The following is a 19,340-nucleotide window of genomic DNA, read 5'->3' on the forward strand; positions in this document are numbered from 1 at the left end:
GGAATCAAAGACATATGAAGCTGACTAAATGTTTAAGAGAATTTTGGTGCCAAGAAAGCCACAAGCCTATGACTACTTAAAGCTTAAAACAAGCCTTGGGCCCTCAACCTTCTTTAGGTGGGAAGCAGGCTGAGAAAGCTACTTGGCCTTCAGATATAGCCAAGGAGGATAATGGAAAAGGAGTAATTTCCCAGGGTAGATCTAAAGGGCACAGAAAATAATGAATTGGGGAGCACTCCCAGAGAATCAGGGTCCACCACATACTAGAGGGCCCTCACAGAAAATGCCCAGTGGGACTCTGGAATTGCTGTGGATCCCTGACTGCCAAATGTTGCGATCTCTTTCCTTTCTAAATAGGAGTGTTATAATGAGTATTTTGTGGTTTGGGTGTGTGTTATATGCTGTATTTTGGGGTGTGTAGGTCTTTAATTTGCATCCAGACCAATGTAAAGACTAGTACATATCACCCAGAGACCCTTGACTTTGAGCTTGGTACCATGACTGATGGACATTTGGGCCATCTCCCCTGGGAGAAGATAGCATATTTTGCCCAAAGGAAGGAGAGTGAATCACATTTTGGGTGATTAGAAGGGCAAACTATCGTAGTTACGTTCTCACCAACTATGTCTGGCTTTCTGCTTTCCAGTCACATGGAAAGGTTGTACTTCCTGGTTGGGTGAGGTCTTGTGACAAGTTCTGGCCACTGAATTGGGGGTAGGGGATTTAATTGCCAGTGCACGACCCACCAGGGCCTCTGCCGGAATGATCCAGATAGTGGCTGCTCCTTCAGCCCCAGTCCAGGATGAGGACAAAGAGGTGCCAGCCAACCCTGGATGCACATGTTCATGGGCACCTTGTTGGTTTCAGCCACTGAGACTTTGAGTTTGGTGATAATGTAGCCTATTCTGACAACACGCTTGCATCATTTAAAAATGCTGATTGATGCATCCTGTGTAAGAAAGTGTAAAACGCTGTTAAGAACAAAGGCTTTGGAGTCCAATCTGCTAGGATTTGAATATCTAGCTCCACCACATACTAGCTGTGTGACCTCAGGCTATTTATCCTTTCTAAGCCTCATTTTTCCCATTTGTGAAATGGATAATCACTGTATTAGTTTCCTAGGGCTGCCATAAATTACCAGAAACTTGGTGGCTTGAAACAGGGATTTAATCTCTCATAGTTCTGGAGGTCAGGAGTTCAACATCAGTTAATTGGACAGAAATCAAGGTGCTGGCAGGGCTCTGCTCCCTCTGGAGGCTCTAGGGGAGTATCTGTTCTTTAACTCTTCCAGTATCTGGTGGCTGCCAGCATTCCTTTGCTTGTGGCCACATCACTCCAGTCTCTGCCTTGTCTTCTCATTGTCTTCTCCTCTTCCGAATGTGTAATCCCCTGTGCCTTTCTCTTATAAGGACACTTGTGATTGAATTTAGGGCCCATCTGGATAATACAGGATAATGATGACGATAATAATGGTCCCTATCTTAATCACACCTGCAAAAATTCTATTATTTTCTAAGATGACATTTACAGGTTCTAGGAATTAGGACCAATATCTTTGGGTTGCCATTATTCAGTCTATTACAGTAACTAGACCTACCTTGAAAGGAGTTTTGAGGATTAAATGATATACTACATATAAAGCAATCATTTAGTATTAGTTATTTAATCACCAAATACTAGTTATTTATTGTTATATGAATGTATCTTATTTTCTCTAAAATGTCATCTTAAGACACTAAGTTACTATTTTAGACCCCACAGCCCATCCAGTGGGTGCCTTATAAAACTCAGAGAGCTAGTAAACAAATACTGTGAAAAAAAAGTAACCAAGGATCTTAAATTGGGTAGTTAGTGGATTAAAAACTATTCTTGCCCTAGAACTAACATTTTTTGGCAGTGAAACTCAGTAGGTGGTAAAGGCATGATTTCGGGGTACAAATTAAATTAGATACTGCACAACTTGGCCAAAGAGCCCTCTGATCTCTAAATAGACTTTAAAAAAAGAAAAAGAAAATTTCCTTTTTACTTCCTTGTTTTTGGGGGGTGTTTTTTAGATGTGAAAAGCTGGACCTTGTGCTAAAAACATGATTACCTATTCAAAAACACCATATTTGAAACTCTTGCCTTAAGAAATGGTCAAAGCGTTATTTGGATTTAGTGTGTTAAAAAAATCTTACAGAGTCAGAAATATTATTACTCGGTGGCAGCACAATACAGCAAGGCTGTGCAATAAACCACGGCGTGCCTAAGCCTCCTGCTATTTTTTACACCATCTTAATACTGATGCAAATTGACCAGGGTTTCAGTGCCTGGTAGACAGGGCTCTGGGAATATTGTCCCCCGCTCCGTCCCTCCTCTGCTGAGCCCTGCCATTAATCACCACTTGCCTGTCTCGAGATCTCCCACGGTTTGGTCACAGCTCCAAGGTCACAGGCTGTCATTAACATTGATCTGAAAAACAGAACCAAACAAAACAGCCTGAATAATCTTTTGTTGCATTCCTAAACAAACCCGTCCTAGATACATAAATAAATAAAACAGCACCGAGGGGCTCACATCTTCTTTTCCTCAACAAGGGAAGCACTGTTTATAGTCCCCATGCTTAGCATCTCCATCGCTGGCCACACTGCTTAGGAAGACAAAGCTCACACACATGCTCAGGTGGCCCTTTTGTCTGCAGCAGATCTAGGAAGCAAACCACCACATTCTCTATACCTGAGCTTAGCAAGCTCTGCTTCAAATAACGGACAATGCTTTTTATTTTTACCTATCAGCAAGAGAATCAGTATATAATACCACATACATAGCTGATGAAACTATTTACCAACTTATCACTGACTGATGGGAACGAAAGAAAACCCGTACCAAAGAGGTGAGCACACGCCGCTTGGAGAGCTCCTTCATTTTCATCTGCTCTCTGGAGCTAAGATTTACGGGTGGAGCCACACTGTTTCACTCCAGTTTACTACCTGGCTACAACCACGTTTTACAAGCATTATGAAGAAGAAATATAGTCTGCTACAGCTTTCATTAATTTGAGCACAGAAGAAAGCACAGGAAAGATTTGAATCAGATTTTTGAGGGGCAGATTTCTACTGGGTTTAACTAGAATTCACCCTGAACTGTGGATATAAAAACTTGAGCAACAATTAAAATTGTACATAGCTCTGGTGCTTATAATTTGGTGTGGTGGGAAGGTGAAAATACGGTACACTCTTCGTCTAAAATCTGCTTTCTTTATACTAAACCCAGCAGTACGTGATGAAAAGTGATGAAGGATCTGAGCTGGAAACCACGTCTTGGCTGGCTCCTTTTGGAAGAAGGGGTGTTTTGTTAAAGGTCAGAGGGCTGTCCTGATGTCAGGTGTTAACATTTCATACTCCGCCGGATTCAAATGCCTTGGAAACATGTCTGCTTCCCAGATGGCAGAGCACGCCTAGATGGTAGTAGGGTTTGTATAAATTCCCCAGGAAACCCCTCCCAGGAACAAGGCAGAGTGGCAGATAACAATAGGTCATTCAGAGCACAGGCAGCACAGCGTCAGCAGCCCTCTCCGAGTCAGGCGGCATCTAATCCCAAGTGGCCCCTGCTAAGCATGTCCAAGAGAGACACTCAGCCTGTTCTTCATTTCTGCTCTTCTGTCTGCCTCTGTACTAAGTGCTTTACCAACTAACTACTAACTAACTGAATCCTCTGAGCCCTCGGAGGTAGTGTTACTTTTCCTGTTTCACAGAGAGCTAAATGGAGACATGAGAGATAAAGTAACTTCCTCCAGGCGAGTAAGGATTCAGGATTCTGTGGTCAGAGCAAAGCTACCAGACTCACTCCTGCTACACTCTGAGGTTTCTCATTTTAGGTTTTGCTGGTACCAGAGGGGGACAGGATTGTAGGTAACGCACGGGACTTTGTAGTCTCTCTCCTGGACAGTGAGTGATCTCTGAGATGTTGTCTACTGGGCCATAACTTGGATCATTACTTAGGTTCCTGCTCTGCTTCTAATTCTGCTTGATAATTCGAAGTTTACTTCTCAAATTCATATTGCCAGGAATTAGTCAATCAACAAGCTTATTGAGTATCTGCTAGGTGCTCAGATGATAATTCTAATAGGGACCATTTACTGAGCAGGCATTATAGGGTGATTTACATAGTCTCTGTGTGAAGTAGGGATACTGTTATTATCTCCATTTTACAGAGCAAATAGTGCCTTGCATTCCTTGATCAGAGAAGCTAGGTGGCTTGCCAGAGGTTATTACACAGCTAGGAAGGATTGAAGCTAGGATTGGAGTGCATAAAGTCTCACAGAGAGTCTCTACTTTCAAGAATACTCTACAGTGGAGCAGAAAGTCCACACAGAGAAGGAAGACAGAAAAAGGCTGGGAGGGAGGATGATGGAGCACCTGAAACCTTTATCCAATTGGCACCGGGGAGTCGATAAAGGTTGGAGGCTCAGAAGGGACCTGGCTAGACCTTCAAGGAGAGAATCTTAGGTGGTGGGTGTGAAAATGGTTTGAAGAAGGAGAGAACGGAAACAGCGAAACCAGTGGGAAAGCATAATTGATAAGGGCCTAGAACAAAGAAGGGCAGGGAGAGTGGAAAGGCGAGGGCACGGGTGGGAGATTTCAAAGGAAGAACTGAAAGAGGAGAAGCAGCAGTTTTATCTTATTTTTTAGATCAAGCCTCTGCAGGTAGTGAAAGGTCTTTTCTAGAGTAAGAAAGCAGGGAGAGAGTTTGTGCCTACTGTTTTAGTCTTGAGGTCCGCATAATTGTAGCCCAATTTACAGTTAAATGGTGTCAATCTGTTAGAGCAACTGAAGGATGGAATAGTCAGGATTGAGGAGGGCCGCCTCTGTCGGCGCGCAGTGGGGCGGGTAAAGAACGAGGTGTGCCTGGAGTAGCTGATACCGCCCATCAGTTTACCATACGTTTCCTCTAAATGCCACAATCATTGCATAATAATCTTGCGGTAATCATTACTTTCTTGACTTGTTCTCTAGTTTTAAAACAATTAGCAACGTAAAAAGAATAAAATTTAATTTTAAAGATATATTCAAATTCAGTAAAAGATTTCACGTACGGACTGAATTTTGCACTTACCGAATAAAAATATTACACTCCGCCGTCTGTGCTCTGTTTCACTGTTTTAAATTTTAAACACAAATAAAAACCCCAAATGGTCACATAAAACAGCAGAATTGAAGTAACTCATGTTTGTTTTTCCATCCTTCCCATCACTGTGCTGTCATTGTTTATTCTGAATATACAGGTTTAAAAGCAGGAATGTGAAGCTCCGCAGGGCTGGAGATATGAAGTACACCCGGAGCGAGTGCAGAAGGTTCTGACCCAATAGGGACTTATCTCGAAAGTGTGTATCGAGTCCACCTGTGTCAGGGGCGGACTGTATAACTGGGCGGGCGTTCTTGGAATTAACTTACATGTACGAGAGGCATACAATTAAAGGGTAAGTAATAATATGCTAATTGAAGCTTTCACATCAATTATTTTCATATGCAACAGTAACCACAGGAATTGTTTAGAACTTATACCAATAAAAGATTTTTCTTGAGGAGGAGTATCTCACCATTGACATTGTTTGGATTGCAGGCACATGGGGATGACAAAAAGCAGACCGACTTTGAGTTGGTTTTATTACTATTTTAAAATTCTCTAAGACAGTGAAGACAGTGCTCTCCCAGAGCATCCCCCACCCCACGTGCTCGTGGTCAGAGTCTAACCATGAAATGGGGATGGGGGCGAGGGCAGAGCTGGGGGAGTGGACAGCCCTGGGAGCACCTCTCTTTTACATGCTCTGCTTCCAAATAAGGGTTTTCTTACATATGGGGTTCCTTGCCCAACAAGTTTGAAAACTTCTGAAGGAAAAAGCCCAGGTGGAGAAGTGGAATGAGCACTGGCATTTTAGGAGTTGTGCTCAGAGGAGAGACCAGGCCCAAGAAACACGGGGGGAGTCATTTGAGAAGAGATGAGAGTTGAAATCATGGGGATGCTAAGGAACAAAAGAAGAAAACCAAAAATAGGCCCTTGGGAAATTATTACCATTAGGGGGTGGTGGGCAGGAGGAAGCACTGGAGAAGGACAAAGAGGAGAAGGAAGAGTCAGAGGAAAGTAGAAAACCCAGAAGAACACAGCTTTAGAGAATCTAAGGCAGGAGGCAGTTTTAAGAAAGGAAAGGCCAATGTAAGTAGGGGCTGTGAAGGGATGGAGGAAGCTGAAGAGAACAAAAGCCATAGGATGTGATCCTTGGGAGGTGACAGGTGACTTTCAAAAGAAGCAGAAATCACATTTCACAGACTAAATTCCTCAGTGGAGAAAAGGCTAAATACTTTGTGGTAAATCCGTTCTTTGGAGTACCATGCAACAAGAAAAGATGATGAGGTATGGATGTGGAAAGAATTCCAAGGCATATAGTTGTGTGAACAAGCAAGTCTGATTGATATGTAAATATATAATTTATGTTTAAAACAAACAAACACATCCACACTAAACAGTATTTTTCCTAAGGATATAAATGCTTTGGAAAATGGTCTGGAAAGGTACGAGAAATTGGTAACTGTATAGCTGTGAGACAGTACGAGAATCGAGAGTGAGGCTCAAAGGAGATTTGGGGGTTTATCTGTAATGTTTTCATTTGTTACAGAAAAACATACTCATGTAATTACTTGTGGAATTAAAAATACTTAAAAAGAAAGAAATTGCCTTGCCGGAAGTTAGGAGTAGGAGTGAAGTGTGGAATTGAAGGGAGTAGAGAACTATGATAGGACCTTGAGAAAAAGGCAGATTTTAGAGATAACTTTTCTCACCCAGGAGATAGAAACATATCTCTAAGCCCAGCAAGGTCATGATGGAAAACACCAGATTTTGAAATGCAAGCCAAAGGCGTATAATTGATATGGCAAGGTCAGGGGTGGGGCGTGGGGAGTGGAATTAGGACATAAGTGAAGGTGCTAGTTTTGAAGAGAGGAAGGGTCCCCTCTCCCTCTGGAAAGGAGGAATAAAAAGGTCTGTAATGACAACACAGAGAAATATTACTGCAGAGAGGGGAGAAGTGGAGGGCCCTCTGGTGAGAGGGTCTCAGCAAAGTGTAAAGAGAGGTCAGCTGCAGAGGGAAGGGGCAGGCAGAGCTCTGTGTGCTGAAGATGGTGGCTGAGGGCTCACAGCACATACGGCGGGGGTCTGTGCTAGGGATCCCGCTGGGATGATCCCAGGGTTGCTGGGTGTGGAGCAGACACAGTGAGCTCATAATCCTGGCCTCACAGCCTTCCTAGGAAGACTCAACACATTGGAACAGGGATAAAACAGCAGAAGATCTGGGATGGGTGAGGTGGGGACAGTGGAAGGAGAGAATATGAAAGAAAAAGGAATCGTGCTTAACTGGCTGGAGTGGATGCAATTGGGTGGTTAAAATGTGCCACATGAAAATGATGGTTTGCTGCTATCTTTTTTTTTTTTCTTTTTTGAGAAAGATTAGCCCTGAGCTAACTACTGCCAATCCGCCTCTTTTTGCTGAGGAAGCCTGGCCCTGAGCTAACATCCATACCCATCTTCCTCTACTTTATACGTGGGACCCCTACCACAGCATGGCTTTTTGCCAAGCGGTGCCATTTCCACACCCGGGATCCAAACCAGCGAACCCCGGGCTGCTGAGAAACAGAATGTGTGAACTTAACTGTTGTACCACCGGGCCAGCCCTGCTGTCTTTTCTAAACAACTGGGAAGAAGTCCTGTGAAAAGTCAAGAACAGACTCCTCATTTCCACCACCAAAATCATTTCGACTGGTTATCTACTTACCATACGTATTGTCTCTAAAGAAAAACAAAAGTTGACTCTGTACTCTCCTTTGTTCTGTGTAACTCTGTTTTCTGAGGTTCAAAAATCCCCTCTCCTGACAACCTACACCTCTGCTTCCTAGGGAAAAAGAGGAGTCATGGCTTGCCGAAAATGAACCCAGGTGAACATCATTTTCTAATTTTGAATGCAAATTTATGGAGAGAAGGAAAAAGTATAATTTAACATAATATGACATATTCTCTATTTTTTCTCTAATTATTTAATGAATCTTTGAACGTTTTTAATTTAAGCCAAGATTTGTTACTTTAAATATAACTTGTGTGCTCTTAGCACTGTCAGAAAAGTGTGGCTAAATCTTTAAATAATGAAGAAACACTATAAACAAGAGCTTTTTCTTACCGAAATGTATCACGATGGTTTTTGATGCTCCAATCATATTCTCCTTTACTGACAAGTTCAAAGAATTCAGTTCTCCTCCTGCACAAAATCAAATGAAGAAAGAAAAAAAAATCTGGAATGAAATTTCTCAGTCTGCTGGGTGACATAAACACATTTATGGGAAAATATAAGACCACCTGAACCAAGTAACTTAATATTTGAAATCATGAGGCTAAAGCACTATCAAAATAAATCATTTTTTAAAAAATGTTGAAGCTTCGAGAAAAAGCCACAATCATTTCTGAATGCATTTATAACAGAGGCGATTATCGAGCCATAAAACAGAGAACAATGTGATCCTGCATTCAGGATTACTTGCTGTGAAGCCCTTGTGACACTTACTGAAAGTCAGAGAAGGGAAGCAAGGACAAATAAAAAGCAGGAACAATCCTGGAATGTTCTTTTATCATTCAACATAGAACTGAGCTGTATGATGATCCAAGATAAGATAAACTCCGTGGTAGTAAATTCAGGACAAATACTTTTTTCTAGTTTAGAAAATAACTATTTCAGCATTGCAGCGCTTAAATACACAGGCTATGGAGTCAGAAATAACTGTGTTTAAACAATAGCTCAGTCACCTACTTGCTGTGCAACTTGGGGAAGTTACCTAAACCCTTTGAGCCTCAATTTCCTAATCTCTAACATGGGATTACATTTGCTAACTCACAGAATTATTGTGAGGATTAAATGGGAGGACATGCAAAACATTTAGCACAGTATCTGAACATTTTACGTGCTGGATACACACACACATACGGATACACATTTGGAGATGTATAGGCATGGAAAAGACAAGAAGGAAATATTCTAAAGCTGTGAAAATAAGGGTGATTTATTCCTATTTTCAAAACTTTTCTTTAATCTAGTTATATGACTTTTAATTTTTATAGTCAAAAAGGTAAATAAAAGAGGACGTCGCCATTTTGATTCTTTAAGAACCATTTCCCAAGATTTCACCTTCTTGGCGCTTCCTAATGAGAGACTATTGAAAGGATCTTGACATAGTTTCCCAAAATGCGTCCCACAAAATCCTGGTTTGAGGAGGTACTCCACATAAAGGGATTCCCTGGCCAAGTGGGTTTGAGAAATGCTGCCTGTAATACATCTCTTTTGGAGATTCACCACCCACACTAGCTTTTGAAGGCTCTGAGAAATACTGAGCTAGAAAAGCCTGTTTTACCTTACTTAAACACAGAATTCCACAGTACTGATGTTTTAAGGAATACAATTTGGAAAATACTACCACGTTATTTATGGTGGAAATCAGAGTAGGATCTTAGGCATGTAGTGCTGACCCATTGCAGTTGGGGGACAAAGGACATGATGCTGAGTGCAATTGGCTCCCCCGTATCTGGTCTGGGGTGCCCATCACCACCTGATGGACTTCTTGTCGCCTGGTTAGACTGACTACTCAACTTACATGAAACAGAGCAGGTCGGGAAGACAAATATGTGGCTCACTTCCTTATTTGAGACACAAAGCCAGGTCCTGGATCTATCTCTTCAAGTTGATACAGGTCAAGGTCACACTACAGTATGGGACAATCTCCACAATGACCTTGTAGCAATCGGGAGAAATGGCATTGCACGGTTACACAGAAGGGCCCAGCCAATGCCCCTCCTCTTTGGGTGTGCATGTCTTTTCTTTGTATAACTTTGCCATCTTCTTCATTTGCCCACTCCCTTCTTTGTGACCATGGTCATACTTTTTTCACATCACCACCACCGACTGTGAACTGAAATAGCAAGGGAGGTGGTGGAATGGAAAGAAGTCAGGTCTAGACTCACATTGACCTGGGCTTAATACTGACGGTCACTTAACAGCTATGTGGTCCCGGGCAAGCGATTCCACATTGCTGAGTCTCAGTTTCCGATTCTGTGGTGAGAATTTGAAATGAGATGTGTTGAGTGCTTGGCACTTATAGATACTCAATACCTAGTAGCTGTGGTTAATATGTAAATAATACTAATAGTGTTACAGCCAACAATAATACACAATGGATTATTTGCACTCCATGAGATTGAAGAATTCATCTAGTTTCCTCTTCTCATTGATTGGAAGTTAATCTTCCTTTGAATTATTGTGGAGCAGAAAGATGGTTCAACAAATATTTATTGAACACCTACTCTGTGCCAACTCCTTACTAGGCTTTATGGACACAAGACATGGGTGCAATCTTTAAACATCTTTGAATTTAGCAGAAGCAGTCAACAAGTAAATAGGTGATTCCCCTTCAAATGTGATCCTAATGATAATACTAATGATCCTAGGGCTAGAGTGAGGGAGGAAGGCACTCATCTTGGGCACAAAATTTAAGTGGGTGCCAAAAACTCAGTAATCAAGATAAACACTATTTTAATGCAATATTTAAAAAATCAACATAAATAAAAAAATCATGATGAACAAAATGTCAAAATTTTAAATAAAGACAGGATCTGACACTGCGCTCGCATGACTCACCTCACTTGCCTCCCCCTAATCCCAGCCCTGAGGAGGCTAAATTTACGTGGTCCTTACTATGTCCCAAGCAGACTGCCTGGGTTCTGTCCCTTACTGCCCGTATGACCAACCTTGGGTCGGTTACCTTACCTTGCTGGGCTTCAGTTTTCTTATCAGTAATGAGTAATAGTAATGGGATATATCTTGTAGAGTTTGTGGGAGGATTAGATAAAATGATTTATATAAGACACTTAAAAGAATGCTTGACACACAGGAGGTGCTCAGGAAGGATCACCTATTAAGCTGTTATTAAGCTGAGAAGGGTTGAGTTAACTGGCTCAAGCTTTCACAGGTGGTGAGTGGCAGAGCCGGGATACAAGCGCAACCTGTTGGAACAACAGCTGCCCCAAGCAGCTAAAATATGCCCAGGGCGTCCTGGGAGCACAGAGGAAGGCATTTAGCTTAGCTTGGAGGGTCATGGAAGATCATGGAAGGCTTTCTGAAAGAGCTTGTCAGTCAGCATTCCTGTCATGATATACACCTGGGTGTCATTTCAATTCTATAGATTATTCTAAGAAATCACTAGAATGCAGGCTCCGTGAGGACAAGAGCCTGGCTGATTTTTCTTCACTCCTGGATCCCCAGTGCCCACAACAGTGCCTGACATGTAGTAGGAGCTCAATAAGCATTTGTTGAGTTGATGAATGAATGAAAATGATTATCTCAGAACCCTACTCATTTTTAAAAATAACTCTCCAGCCACTGGTTTCACCTAGATTCTAATTGTTCTTGGGTCTTCACAGTTGCCGTTTGGAGAGACCGAGATAAGAAAACAACATAAACTCTATCCAAGAAAAGCCCTGTCAGATTCTTGAAGAGTAGATTCTAACTTGAACCAAGTGGACAACATAGCAAGTTGTGGGAAATTTAAAACACCATTCCTATCCAATGTCACAGCTGCCCTCCATAACTATTGTTATATCTGCTGCGAGAATGTTCAATATAGGAGACATAACCTCTCTGATGGAAAGTGGAGGCATATTACCTAGATGGCTAACTCAATGCAGAAAAGAAATTAAGAAGAAAAATGGAAATCTATGACAGGACAATCGAACAGCACCAGATGAGTAAATTCCCCAACAATGGACATTTTAATAGCTAGAGTTGCTGGTGTGAAAGTTTCAAATCAATGGAACCCAAAATCGGTCATAGGCTTCACATCACATGTAATGAAGCTGGATTCCACTGCATCAGGACAACAGGGCATATCCACTATCCCCAGGAGAGGACGGATAGAGGAGGGACGGGAGGAGTCTCTTCATAGGGCACAGGAAAGCCTGGCATATTAATTTTATTTTTCCTTCACTGACAAAAGTCTGGCTATTTCTTGATAGATTCTATTTATTCTGGCATCCCAAGGTTTGACCATGGCCTCAGAAGGTAACAGGAGACTTACTGAACACCCGTTTTGTCACGGTAAACATGAGAAAAGTCTAGTCACTGGTGGAACCATGTATATTATACATCTGGCAATATACTTGGTCACATAAATAACCAAATAGATGCTTTAAAGTTTAAACCAAAGTGCATTTAAAAATTTTTTAAAGTTTCTGAAAATTAATCGTCTTGAAGATCAGGAGATGGCGCTAATCATTTTCATAAAGCTGCAAAAAGGATTTTTGAAGTGACGATATGCAAGGATCACATAACGAATTTATTATGCATATTTAATATATTTAAAAATTACACAATGGACATAAAGAATCTATCTATCTATCTATCTATCTATCCACCACCCAGCCTAGAAATAAAGCTGTATGGGGCCCCTGTGCATCTCTGTACTGTCGTTTTTGCCTCCCTCCCTCCCACTACGAGATGGCCATTTTCTAAATTTCTATAAATCATCTTCACACATATCCTTATAATTTTACTAGATAAATAATGCAGAGTATTGCCCTGCAGATTTTAAAGCTTTATAAATGGTATCATATTTTAAAATTTTATAAATGGTATCATTATAGTATGTGTACTCTTTGGCAATTTGCTTTTCTTGCTCAGTGTGCCATTCATCCACGTTGTTATGTATAGTTATAGGCCATTCCTTTTCACTGCTGTGTGCTGTTCCATGGATTATTATACCACTGTTTATTTACCTATTTCCTGATGATGAAAATTTAGATGATTTCCATTTTGTTTTTGCTATTACAAACAATGCTGCTAGGGACATCCTTGTACACATCTCCTTGTGAATTTGTGTGTGAGTATTTTCTCTGCCTGTTGATCTCGCTGTCTCTGTCTATCTTTCTCTCTGTATACACCACATATACTTAGGTATATGTAAAATCGCTGGGTCATAGAGTGATTTCTTTTCCAAGTTTAATTTGAGTTTTTGTTACAATTATAGACTGTTAGAGATATATGGTACCTTTGAGAAACATCTGCTGTAATTCCCCCATTTTATGGGTGAGGAACTCAAGGTGAAGGAAGGTGAAGCAATTTGCCCAGGGTCCCAGGGCAGTTATGGGCAGATCTGAGTAGATTCCAGGTCCCCAGCCTCCCAGTTCTGGCCTCTGAGATCATCTTTGTAAACTTGTGTCGCGTGAACCTCGGGGGCCAGATGGCCTTGCATGTTGTGAGGATATGGACAGCAGTAGCCCAAAGTCCTCATGAGATGTAATGGCACTGCAGGCTGCTGTTCCAAGGAATTGCCAAGTACCGAGTACCAAGGAAGACACCAGTCAGAGGTCTTGCCATCGTCAACAAGAGGATGCTCCAAAGACAGGTGGTGTATTTCTGACCTCCTCCTTAGTGATAGTCATTACAAAGCAACAATGTGAAATTCACGGTGCTTTTGAGAAATGAATTTGCCCACACAGCTGCTCCTTTTAGCATCTATATGTGTATGTGTATATAGATTATAGAGTCAACAGCATGAGCATATGCGAAACTGTTAGAAATAGGAGCACTTTTAAAAACACAGGACTGCTACAATGAACATTTGAAAATCTAGAAAATTATATCATACTCCCTGGATCTGGACTCCTCTGTCATGAGGAACTATATCATTAACTTCCCAAGCAGATCATTGGGAACCTTGGTTTTCAAGGACAATGGCAAATACCTCTGCTAGTGAAAAGCAACTTACTGGAAAATCTCATTTATAATCAGATATGTTTTTATTAGGCTTTTATCCTGGTCTCTTGAAATATGTTCCACTTAGAAAAATAGCAGTCTTTAAAAAAGCATTCATTTGAATAGAACTGCTAAAATTACCCTCAAAAATAATTCTAAAGATTGGTTACCAGTCACCCATCACTACACTGAAAATCTTTCTGGTTTGTAATTTATCTGCAAGTCATCTTTTATTTGTAAAGTGAGAAATTACCACTCCTGTGTATATTTTAATCAGAAATAGTTTTTTTGTAAATTTATCTATCTATGTATATATGTACACATATTCTTTATCTATCTATTTATGTAACTGTTCTGAATCTACCCAAAGTCCGTGAATGTTAGGAAGCTTTTACTGCCAAGGTAGCAAATCATCATTGTGACTCTCCTGCAATTTCAACTCCAGAATTATCTGGCGGGGCGATGGGAGTGCGTATAAGGGGATAGGTGGGGGGTGCAGAGGAGGAGGATATTGGTTCTTTCAGTGTTCTTGCAGCTCATTTAACAGGCAAATAAGACATGTGCAGTTGATTGCTAACTGCAGATTCTAGAGACATTTCTGGACTTTGGGTGTAAAAGCACCAGAGAAGAATACAAAGGCAATATGCAGATGTTAACTTCAGTAATTATGACTAAAAGAAAAGAAAGTCATATATTTAAGGGCCAGCCCAGTGGCATAGTGGGTAAGTTCTCTCACTCGGCTTTGGTGACCCAGGGTTTGCAGGTTTGGATCCCTGGTGCAGACCTAGCATCACTTGTCAGGCCACACTGTGGCAGCACCCCACATAAAATAGTGGAAGAGGGGCAAAGATGTTAGCTCAGTGACAATCTTCCTCAAGCAAAAAGAGGAAGAGAGGAAGATTGGCAACAGATGTTAGCTCAGGGACAATCTTCCTCACAAAAAAAAATATTTTTAAAAGTCATATATTTAATTTTGGAAGTGAACTGTCTCCCTGCTTTGGACTAGCACGGAAAACACAAAAGCCACCTAAAAGCCTGAAAGAAATGACCTGTTTGATGCTGCGCTGTTTTCAGCAACACGAACAAAATTGGCAAAATGCAGGAAATGGAAAGACTAGAAAGACCCTGAATGTTGAAAATGGCAGGAGATTAGACAACACAAGGCCCTGGCTGTCAGTTCAGTCAAACCATAATCTCTAGGCCAAGAAGTGTGTTAAGGTGTTGCTAGATGGCGCCTGCCCTCGTTGCCCATGCATTGACTTTAGCTGTAGCACTCCTCATGCTGTGGTATTACTGTTTTTCTCTCTTCCCCAATGGGTGCTGAGTCTCTAAAGGTGAGAACTGTGTCTTGTCTGCTTGGGCATCCTCAGCAACTAGCACAGAGCCTGGCATAAAGAAGGCATCAATAAGTGCTAGTGGATGAATTTCTCATGTTTTATTCAGTTGCAAAATCATGTGGATGGGATATGGGGATGAATATGTGCAAAAGTGCTTTGCAACACATCAAGAAGAACCAAAGTATTTCTTCCATCAACCTGCCACAGGGCCTGTTATTCTAACATTAGAATAATTTCAGTGGGTTGTCTTATTAGGCTCTGTTAAAATAGAAGAATGTTTGGGAAAGAGCAATGAGTTAAGCCCTATAATAACCTTACTAGGCATTAATTTATCCTCTTCTTTTCCAATAAGGTGGCTACTTAAGCAGGCAACTGTGGAAGTTGAAAACACTGAACATAGTGGGCACTTAGTAAGCATTTGTTGAATGATGAATGAATGAACGCTCCTGTCTGCATAGCAGTAGAAACATTTGTTGACTTCCTATCATATTTTTTTAAATAAATTGTTGTAGACAATAATCTAATTTTCAAAAGGATGGTCAAAGTATAACTCTTAACAATATAAGATAATTGAGTACATTTTGCTGTCATCATCAGATGCTTTTGCGAAATGCTACTTACTGCATCCCTTTGAAAAGACAAAGACAAAGAAACCATTAGATTGGGCGTTTTCCATAACTGCTGATGAATGTTTGCAGAGCACCAAGGAAAATGGAAAATTTTCAATTTGAAAATGATTCTGATTAATTTAGAAAGCCAACTGGAAAAGTATTGAGCATCCAAATGGACTTATAAAATCTGAACTATTGGGTAATTCTCAGCTTAAATAGTAGTCTGAGGCAACATGGCATGGAGATGTGAGCACAGACAATTGGATGACTTTGGGCCAATTACCTACCCTTTCTAAGCCCAGGTATCCTTATCTATAAGATGCCATAACAACATCTACCTTGCAGATTGATATGAGAATTCAATATCAAAAAGTGAATATTTTGAGAACTCATTATGTCAGGCAGTGTGTCAGGTTTTGGGGATCCAGGAGTGAGATATCTGCATTCATGGGGCACCCATTCTAGTGGTGATACAGGGAGATACTGTAATGTCCAGAACAGCGCTGGGCACGGAGCAGGTACCTGGTAGACAAGAGATACAGTATTACATGATCACAATTTGTTGGGAATGGATGCTAAACGATTATTGCCACCCGATAGAAACAGCCTCCACGACTGTATTAAAGCTAAAGAACTGCCAACTTCTCATGCCCCAGCTTAGCTCAACTGCAAACAAGGAGCCTCTTATTACAGTCTCAGCCCCACCAGACAGTCTCCTGAGCAACTCTAACCTGGAGACACCACACCTGCTCCCCCTCACCCCTCTGCCCGGGGGTGGAGTCTGCAGTTAGTTGACTTGCTACATAATGTTTGGAACTGGCCTCAGGCATGGGCATACTCAAGTTACTGCTGCCCCTAATGCCATAGGGTTCCCAGGATTGGCCTCAGTTTCCCCTTCAGTCCTTTTAAACTAACAGTTATATAAATGCAGAGAGAATGACAGAGTAGTTAAAAAACATTTTGGAGTCCAATTTCTTGGTGTGAATCTCAGCTTTACCATTTAATATTGTGAGCAATTCAATGAATCTCTCCAACCTATTTCCTCGTGTGTATTATGAGGTCAGTAATAGGACCTCACTAATAAGACCTCGCTAAGTATTAAATGGGATGATGTGTATATGAAGCACCTAAGTAAGCACTCAGGAAATATTAGTTGTTGTTTTTATTAATAATTGTGGAAGTTGCATAGGTCATCTTTGTTGACTTCCATGCAGACAAATAGTACAGGGCATTTGTACTGTTTGAAGTTTAACACTTACAATTTTGCATCTCTCTGCTTACCCTAATGAGTGTCATCTTTTATGGTACACTTTTTATTAAGTTTTCTGGCTGAATGATTCTTTTCTTTAGAAGGTAATTTAAATGATCAAAGTTATCAAATTTAAATTATTTATATCATTTAAATCTTAATTATTTAAACAACCAAGTTATCTTTCCTTTGACCACCACAAGAACCCTAGGGGATTGGTGTGGGTGATATGCCTGTCCCCATGTTGCTGACAAGGAAACCAAGGCAAAGTGAGATTAAGTGAGTGACTGTCTCAAAGTCACATGGCTGGTTACCAATAGAGCATATCCAAGTCCTGCTGGAGATGCTGAAATGACCGTTTAATTATCAAAGCCTATGAACTGTAGGGACTCAGAAATAGGCACAGAAATCAATTAAAAAAAAAACACACACACCATTCAGCAGAATCTGGAAAATGTTTTCAATGAGTTGGAAAATCAGACTGAAGAATGTTTTGGGTTGTGAAGCCTAGAAATTCTCTCTGGGGTTTTCTTGTTTTGTTTTGTTTTTGTTTTTTAACCTTATAAACTCTGCTTTCATCTGTCATTTGTAGCATAGAATCCCGAGGACACCCAAAGTCATTAGAAATTAAAGTTACAAGTTTTTGTGGTTGTTTTTAAAGGGGTTCCACATTTCCAGGAATCTCACATTTCCTCTTTTGGCGCACGGCAGGAGACCCTGTTCAGAGGAATGAGTCATAAACCTCTCTAAAAGGCCTGGACCTTCTCCCTGCCCACCCCGGCTGTTGCTAGACTGCCTTCCCTTCCCCAGGGGAGGAAAGCAGTGAGCTTCCTTTTCAGCTGACCTTAACTGAATTATGACTTTTGAGCTGAGTAGTCAGAGCAGAAAAAGCAACGATAATCCAGACTTCTAGAAAGTAGGTGTATAGGGCCACTTCATATCCTCTTGGCCCACCATTCTCCAGCCGCTGCTTCTTCAACCAGCGCCACAGATCCTGCCTGGGTGGCCCCTTGCCTCACTTGATTTCTGCTCTGGCACGGCTCTGACTGTACATGTGGGATGGGCACAGCTGTGGGAATCCCCAGCCCTCAGGCATGCAAGTCCTGGAAGTTCGTGACAGTTAACACTCATGGGACAACCTTGGCTGATGGAGGATGGAAGTTGGTGGTAATTTTGAGGTGCAGCATATGAGACATTTCAGACAGTCCCTGCAGGATCAAGCCCAGATGACCACAGTGGTGACCAACAAGGGAATGTGTCCTTATCCCAGTCTCCCACTCCTATGCCTGATGTCACTTCTGAAACTAAACTACCTGCATGCAGGTCCTTGTCTCCGGCTCTGCTCTGGGAGAGGGCAGAGGGGACCCATGCTGATTTTCATATTAAGCTGATTAATATACACCTGGGAAGGTCAATATTGCCATGCTATGTAATCTCGATTCAAATGACAACTATTTCTTGATTCTTCAACTAGAGAAGGAAAACAGTGATTGTGGAAAAAGTCCAGAAAGAGGAGGTGTGGGTTCCAGTGTAGCCACTAAGTAGTTATATGACCCAAGCTACACTATTTAACCTTTTCGAGCTCAGTACCTGATCTACAAAATAAGGAAGATGAATTGGATTACATCATTTCTAGCACTGCTTCCAATTCCATAACTGTATATTTGTGAAATAAAAGCATCTGGGTGAGACTTTATAGTAGCTGCTGTTCCCGTCATTAACTCTAGGGGTTGTTTTGGCTAAAAATACGGCAATACGTTAATGCAACTTCAGACAGGCAAGTGAATGAGCCTCCTGAAGGTCTAGATTAGAGAATGAGCAGCTATTCGGAACCTCAAAAAACAATGATGCTGACAAAAAGAGAACAAGCCAGCTTCTCTGGGAGTCAGCAAACATTAGCAAGGGCTGCAGCAGTAAGATAAGAACAGAGTAATGAGAAAACGAGTTGCAACCAGCTTCCTTGACTGCATTCCAGCGGTCACTCAGTGATTCGTCACATCCCTAACAGGGCTTGATAAATGGACTCAAACTATTGAGATTTCTTTCCCCCCTTGAAGTTACTTGGAAACTTGGCTTGGAAAAATGCTTCTACTTTGAGAAAAATAACATAAAATCCTGCAAGTGTCAGAGACAGGAATTAAAAACATTAAAGGAATATAGGCTTCCATAAATCCCAAATCAAGGAGCATCAATTCAGAAAAAGATGGAGGATCATGATAGTTAAGTCAAACATGAGGGCCTCAAAACGTGCGAAATAAATAGGCTATAAAGCGATGAGGTTGTAGACGCCGCCATTTATAAGACATACAAGACATTTATAAGACATA

The 19,340-nt window shown here is 41.2% G+C and overlaps 1 protein-coding gene across 1 annotated transcript in view; it reads right to left on the reverse strand.

Moving 5' to 3' along the window:
• The window catches only part of PDE11A (phosphodiesterase 11A), a 385,868-nt gene that overhangs the window by 40,489 nt on the left and 326,039 nt on the right, over positions 1-19,340 (reverse strand). The window contains exons 16-17 of the mRNA XM_046659861.1: positions 8,204-8,281; positions 2,388-2,451 (exon numbers count right to left, since the gene is read on the reverse strand). Coding sequence (XP_046515817.1) covers positions 2,388-2,451; positions 8,204-8,281 — 142 coding nt within the window. The remainder of the gene's footprint in view (positions 1-2,387; positions 2,452-8,203; positions 8,282-19,340) is intronic.

Source organism: Equus quagga, chromosome 4 (assembly GCF_021613505.1).
Source record: "Equus quagga isolate Etosha38 chromosome 4, UCLA_HA_Equagga_1.0, whole genome shotgun sequence".
NCBI lineage: Eukaryota > Metazoa > Chordata > Mammalia > Perissodactyla > Equidae > Equus > Equus quagga.